Source organism: Brachyistius frenatus, unplaced genomic scaffold, assembly GCF_029030835.1.
Source record: "Brachyistius frenatus isolate BFR_SWC_R1_liver_20210118 unplaced genomic scaffold, ASM2903083v1 Contig_556, whole genome shotgun sequence".
NCBI lineage: Eukaryota > Metazoa > Chordata > Actinopteri > Embiotocidae > Brachyistius > Brachyistius frenatus.
The window spans coordinates 25001-32500 of record NW_027211155.1 but is presented as its reverse complement, the minus strand read 5'-3'; the positions used below and the strand labels follow the sequence as shown (position 1 = coordinate 32500).

General features: G+C 42.2%; 3 protein-coding genes across 4 annotated transcripts in view; 1 reads left to right on the top strand and 2 right to left on the bottom strand.

Annotated features, from left to right (window-relative positions):
- Positions 1–2677, bottom strand: part of LOC138614728 (serine incorporator 1-like) — a 7488-nt gene extending 4811 nt beyond the window's left edge. The window contains exon 1 of the mRNA XM_069688292.1: positions 2578–2677. Within this exon, the coding sequence (XP_069544393.1) occupies positions 2578–2616 (39 nt within the window). The 5' untranslated portion in view covers positions 2617–2677. The remainder of the gene's footprint in view (positions 1–2577) is intronic.
- Positions 2678–5375: 2698 nt separating this feature from the next.
- Positions 5376–6940, top strand: LOC138614721 (fibronectin type III domain-containing protein 11-like). Its single transcript, XM_069688284.1, has 2 exons — positions 5376–5525; positions 6206–6940. The coding sequence occupies exons 1-2, from the start codon at positions 5376–5378 to the stop codon at positions 6938–6940; spliced, it is 885 nt and encodes a 294-aa protein (XP_069544385.1).
- Positions 6941–7448: 508 nt separating this feature from the next.
- LOC138614724 (serine/threonine-protein kinase 35-like) overlaps positions 7449–7500 on the bottom strand; it is a 5963-nt gene continuing 5911 nt past the window's right edge. For both annotated transcript variants that reach the window (XM_069688287.1, XM_069688288.1), the window contains one exon: positions 7449–7500. This exon is cut by the window's right edge. The gene's annotated coding sequence lies outside the window, so the exon portion shown is untranslated.

Sequence of the window (7500 nt, the reverse complement as noted above, 5' to 3'; positions counted from 1 at the left end):
ACCACACCACAACACAACACACCCCACACAACACAACACAACACAAACCAACCCACACCACAACACACCACACCACAGCACAACACACCCCACACAACACAACACAACACAAACCAACCCACACCACAACACACCATACCACACAACACACCCCATACAACACAACACAACACAACACAACACAACACAACACAACACAACACAACACAACACAACACAAACCAACCCACACCACAACACACCACGCCACAACACACCATACCACATCACATCACACCACAACACAACACAACACACCCCACCCCACACAACACAACACAAACCAACCCACACCACAACACACCACACCACACCACAACACACCCCACACAACACAACACAAACCAACCCACACCACAACACACCATACCACATCACATCACACCACAACACACCACAACACAACACAACACAACACAACACACCCCACCCCACACACCACACCACAACACACCATACCACACAACACACCCCATACAACACAACACAACACAACACAACACAACCAACACAACACAACACAACACAACACAACACAACACAACACATCACAACACAACACAACATACCCCACCCCACCCCACACAACACACCCCACACAACACAACACAACACACCAACACAACACAACACAACACACCCCACACAACACAACACAACACACCCCACCCCACACAACACAACACAACACAAACCAACCCACACCACAACACAACACAACACAACACAACACAACACAACACAACACAACACAGCACAACACAACATAACACAACACAACACCACACAACACAACACAACACAACACAAACACACCACACAACACAACACACACACAACAACACCAACACAACACAGCACACAAACACACACTACACACACACAACACACAACACAACACAACACAACACAACACAACACAACACAACACAACACAACACACACAACACAACACAACACATCACAGCACACACCAACCCACACCACACAACACAACACAACACACCACACAACACAACACAACACAACACAACACAACACAACACACAATACAACAGTTACAGGCAGATTAAACCGTTTATTAAATCATTCTGTACAAACTTCATGTTCTTTTAATTTCTGAAACCACAACAGAGTTTTGTGTTTCTCTTTGACTGAAGTTTCAGTAAAACATTCAGCTGGTTCTTCATTCACTTATTTATTACATTATTATTATTCAGTGACTCATATATTATATTATTATTATTATTATTGTTGTTGTTATTATTATTATTCATTGCCTCATATATTATATTATTATTCATTGACTCATATATTATATTATTGTATTATTATTATTATATCCATTGCCTCATATATTATATTAGTATTCATTGACTCATATATTATATTATTATTATTCATTGCCTCGTATATTATATTATTATATTATTATTATTCAGTGATTAATATATTATAATTATTATTATTATTATTCATTGACTCGTATATTATATTATTACTATTATTCATTGACTGATATATCTTATTATATTATTATTACTAATATTATTATTTATTGATGTGGAGCGATGAGACAGGAGGACGAAGGTTGTCAACACGTTAATCCTCCGGTCTCAGACGAGGTCATGTTAATGTGTCAGAAGCTGAACTGGACCACAACGCAGGAAACCAGCTGATTAGTGTGGAACCAGCAGGTCCGTCATCAACAGGCTTTTATCAAATTATAAAATCTAATTTATTCTGTATTCCAAGTCAAAATGTGATTTATAAATGATTTATTTTCCGTTCTATGTAAAACCACCAAAGAAGCCGTGTCCTTCTACAGCAGGTAAATGTTCTGACCGGTGACTCTGACCGGTGGTTCTGACCGGTGGTTCTGACCGGTGACTCTGACCGGTGGTTCTGACCGGTGACTCTGACCCAGCCCGGTTGCCTGCTACTCTTCATCCTCACTGACTGACATCCTCTGAATGTGGAGCTTGTTGTTCTCTTACAACAAGCAGCAAAGCACATAATCCAATTAATCACATGGTAGCAGATGACCAGACTCTAGTTAACTCTTTGTTCTGCTGCTGAGGCCCGGCTGCAGGTCACAGTGGGTCCATTACCAGAACACAGATAACCAGGTTCTAGTTAACTCGTGTTAGATATCAGATACATTACAGAAAGTACAGACATAAAATATATCAGCCAATCACACAAAGGTATTCAGGTCAGAGTGAAAAACACATGGTAGCTCTGCTAAAAGGCTCCAAAACAGAAACACCTAGGACGGAGAACAGTAGGACAGGGGACAGAAGGACAGGAGGACGGAGGACAGAGGACAGAGGATAGGAGGACAGGGAACAGGAGGACGGAGGACAGGAAGACAGGGAACAGGAGGACAGGAGGACAGAGGACAGGGTACAGGAGGACAGGGGACAGGAGGACAGGGGACAGGAGGACAGGAACGGAGACGTTTACAGGACTTGTGTTCATTCAGAGTGCTCTTCGTGACGTCACTGCATTTAATTGTAACGCGGGGTCAGAACTCACCCAGCTCGCGAAGGAAAACACCCCCAGAGCAGCTCCCATGGCTCCCGGTACTTGTCCTCCGGTACTTGTCCACCGTTCCTCCGGTACTTGTCCTCCGGTACTTGTCCACCGTTCCTCCGGTACTTGTCCTCCGGTACTTGTCCACCGTTCCTCCGGTACTTGTCCTCCGGTACTTGTCGTCTTCAAACACACATGAAACGGAAATAGCTTGAAGCTCCAGGACCAATGAAAACTCATTCCTCAGACTGATGCACGCGGTACAGTGTCCTGAGCGCGAGCACTCCAGTTGGGATATTTTTTTGTTGTCATGATGGGTTACGTCATGATGACTTGTTGTGAACTGTGCACAGAGCAGTGCTGACGCCAAGTGGACAGATGGTTTTTAATAACTTAAGTTGAGTAGGGGGTCAAAGCACCAACGGTATCATTACTATTATTATTATTATTATTATTATTATTATTATTATTATTATTATCATTATCATTATTATTAGGGTCAAAACACCAATGTATTATTATTATTATTATCATTATTATTAGGGTCAAAACACCAATGTGTTATTATTATTATTATTATTATCATTATTATTATTATTAGGGTCAAAACACCAGTTATTATTATTATTATTATCATTAAGGTCAAAACACCAACGGTATCATTATTATTGTTATTATTATTATTAGGGTCAAAACACCAATGTATTATTATTATTATTATTAGGGTCAAAACACCAGTTATTATCATTATTATTAGGGTCAAAACACCAACGGTATCATTATTATTGTTATTATTATTATTAGGGTCAAAACACCAATGTATTATTATTATTATCATTATTATTATTATTATTAGGGTCAAAACACCAGTTATTATTATTATTATCATTAGGGTCAAAACACCAATGTATTATTATTATTATTATTATCATTATTATTATTATTATTAGGGTCAAAACACCAGTTATTATTATTATTATTATTATTATTAAGGTCAAAACACCAACGGTATCATTATTATTATTATTATTATTATTATTATTATTAGGGTCCAAGCCCCAATGGTGATGGAAGTGTATTGTTTTTGTTAGGATTTTTATTATTATAATTTTTCTGCTGGTACCTACAGTGGGGCTAAACCATGGGCGGCGCTAAGGTGAAATTTTAATGGAAGATAATGAACACTGAAAATTCTTTACTGAAAAGATTTGATACATGTCAACCATTAGGGAGCGCTATAAGAAAGGTTACCGCTTTTTGTTGAATAACTCCTTGACGTAAGTCGCACATTCAAATGGTTTAAAGCCACTTGTTCCTTTTACATAGAGCTGCATCTGCTGCCACGCCTATTTGCGGCAATACTTTTTTTTTCACCAAATGACAAAAAAATGCAAAACCCACATTTTTCAAACTAGTCTGTGTTTTTCACTCAGAGCTATTAATATAGTGTCAATGGATTCTCTGGAACCTCCTTGTTAATAATTAGCTAAAAGATTTTAGGTTTTGTTAATTATATACGAGGATATGAGTATAAACATTTAACTAAAGCAGTAAAAACTTAGTGACAAAAAAATATTGCTTCTCAAGATCAATTCAAAATTGTATGGGATTATACACGCTTGTCAAAGATGACTTTTTGATTGAATGTAAAAATGTTGGTGTAAATACACCCCAAGGCTACTTTTTAGAAGTAGTTATAGCCTTGGTCAAACTTCACCATTTTTGCTGTGGTCATACAGCATCTGTTTCAGAACCAGATTACAAAATTTTATGTAAAACAGCCAAATGGTGAGGCTCTCGTAGCACGTTTAATTCAAAAGTTTGAAAACTACTTTACCCAGAATGCACTCCAAAGAATTTCATCCTGCAGCTTTAACAAAGAAACAGTAGGTAGTAAATTTTGATGAGCCCCAAAAATTATCTTCTGAAAATAAATGACACGTCAACCTTTAGGGGGCGCTGTAATAAAGGTCCATGTGGTTTCTGGTCCGACTGATTCTGTGTTTCCATCCGAACAATTGTTTCTGTTTGAAACTAATTGAAGCTGTTGTTCTGTAACCGTGGGAGATGAGCTGTTACCTTGGAGACCAACAGTATAACTGTAAACAGCAGCTGAAATCCTACAAACTGCATCACAAAGAAAAGCGGTAGGCTGAAATATTGTTTATATCTTGTTTATGATTGTGTAGTTTTTGTTTGCTGGTTCATTTGAAGGTTTTATTTAGCATTATCTAGCTGCTGAGCTGTTTCAGGATAAAATATGTTCAGCTTCTCTTCTAGTGAGTTTTTGGGGAAAATGTATTCAGAGTTCATCATGTGATGGATGTTGAACACGGACACGGAGTCCAGCGCTGCTCCTCAGTTCACATTGGCTGCTCTGACTCCCTGTTGTTCAGGTGTAACGTTCAGACCTGAGGTAGGATTTACGCTTATTCAGGTTCAACTTTTCAGTACCACTGGTACTGACTTCTTGCTGGGATACATCGCCATGGTAACATATGCTGCAGAAATAACCTGTTCAAGACAACAGATCTAAAGAGACAAAAGGAAGGTGGAGTTTGTGGTGCTGCAGGTGACTGATGTGGGCAGGTGTGTTGGCAGTGCACTGTGATTAGCTGCTGGGTTGAGGTGATGATAGCATCCCACCTGCTCCGAGATCCACAAACCAGTTCACACTCTGACTACAGAGTGATCTTCATCCTCATCTTCATCACCTGGTTCAGATGAGTGCGGGTGGTTTGGTTGAACAGAACGAAGCACCAGCAGGATCCCCTCACAGTTGATTGTGTGCCACAGTTACCATGGAGGCTGAGTGGAGAGGTCAGGAGGTCACGGCTCAGGTGGAGACTCAGGTGGAGACTCAGGTGGAGACTCAGGTGGACGTCCTGTCGGACCTCCGCAGCCAGATGGTAGAGCTCCTCTGCAGCAGGCTGAGTGACAGCTCCATGACGGTCAGTAGGATTCACAGCGCTGTACCTCTGTTAGAGCTCCGATTAGTTTTCACATTTCTGTCTTCATCCAGTTGCACACTCACCTGCACAGGTACTCCCTGAATCGTTCCTGTGCACCTGCTGGGCTCGTTAAGAACTATGTGCTGCAGGTCGGACAAGTCTGAAGGATCTGCAGCTTTTTAAGATCCTGAACACACTGATGACATTTAAAGTTCAGTTCTGGAACTAATGATAATCTGCTAACGACTTCCTCCCACAGTCAGAACAGCTGGTAACATGATTTCATGCTGCTTTATCACCTGTGAACAGTGATGTCACATGATTGACAGGAGGACTCCCACTGGCACCAGCATCGCTGGTTCAGACAGTTCGTTCCCGTCACTGTTGTTTAATGAGAGCAAAGACGTGTTCAGAGTCCTGTCGTGTGTTTCCAGGTGTTAGATTAGATTAGACTTTATGAATCCCAGTGAGGAAATTTAGTCGTCACAACAGCATGTACACAGTATGAACAAATTTACAAATACATATGAAATTAACGAAATAAGATTGATAAAAAAAAATATTATTTTAGAGCAATAAAAGAATAAATACACAGAGACTGTATACACAAAAACAAATACAATAAAATAAAGATAGATATAAATAATGTTGCAGGAAAAGATCCTGTCATGTGTTTCTAGGTGTTGCAGGAGAAGCTGCTGCTGGTGCAGAGGTGTTCGTACTACCTGGAACTGTCAGAGGAGCAGGAGCAGAGCCCCGCCCACCTGCCCGTCAGCGCGTTGTGGTCTCTCCTGAACCTACAGAGGCTGCGGCGGGCCATGGACGAGGGCAGGACCCAGGTGAGGCTGCAGCTGACGCTCCTCCAGCTGCTCCACCAGGAGATCCTGAGGAGCTGTCGGGAGCTGCAGGCTTTCGTGGGGAGGTCTGACCGGGAGCCACTGGACGCTTCTGAGGCAGCTTCCACGCAGCAGCAGCTGCATCAGACCCGGCGGCACCTCCGCAGCTTCCAGAGACGACTGGATGAGTCCAGGGTCAGTCCCATACACCTGCGGACCCAGCTCATCTCCAGCGCCGCTGTGTTCCCCGTGCCCCGCCTCAGCGCCACGCTGGTCGCCTCCTGGCCCGTCCTGTTTGACCGGTCGGAGTCCAAAGCCCTGCCCGGCTCCGTCTACCTGAGCTGGAACGTAGCAGGAGAGCAGTTCACGGAGCAGCAGCAGCAGTTTGAGGTCCACATAAAGAGCCTTCATCCAGCCGACCAACACAGTCAGGTGGCCACGAGTCGCTTCACCATGAACGTCCTGCTGGTTCCCGACCGGCTCTACGAGTTCTCTGTGAGGAGGGTCCAGGCTTTCAACCTGGTCTACCAGGACTGGGTGGACAGCATCACCCTCAAGACCCTGCAGCTCTCCAGCTGAAGTAAAGGAGGAGGCGCTCCACAGTTTAACTTGCTTTATTAATAGTTTATTACAATTACTACTAGAACTAAATATTAATAAATCAATAAATAAAAACACAATCATGTTGCTTTTGGACTTTTTTTTTTTAGAAAATCAGAAATTCAAACCACAGAATCCAGTTAACTTATTTCACCTCTGAGGAATTTATTATTGATCATCTTCTACTGAGTCACACAGGTGACCTCTGACCCCAACAGTCCTTCAACACAGAATCTCCTCCCACCAACAGGACACACAGCTGACTCCTCCCACCAACAGGACACACAGCTGACTCCTCCCACCAACATGACACAGCTGAAGTCTCTCCAACCTTTATTCAAACAGGAAGTCAGCAGTAAGAAGAGTTCTGTTCAAGCTTTAGTGACGTAAAAAACGTTCTGCTGAAATAAAAGGAGAACACAGCTGAGAAGCCCTGACTGTTCAACAGTCTGTCCACCGGGGGGCGCTGCATAGAAGAGTGCTGATGTCAAACAGGTGAGTCATCACTTTATTCAGACATGATGTCCCCAACAGAACAG

Bases quoted from the DNA above. Each gene is read 5' to 3' on its own strand.
- LOC138614721 (XM_069688284.1), top strand. From the start codon at position 5,376: ATGGAGGCTGAGTGGAGAGGTCAGGAGGTCACGGCTCAGGTGGAGACT. The intron at 5,526-6,205 runs GTCAGTAGGATT...ATGTGTTTCTAG, and splicing joins TGAGTGACAGCTCCATGACG to GTGTTGCAGGAGAAGCTGCT.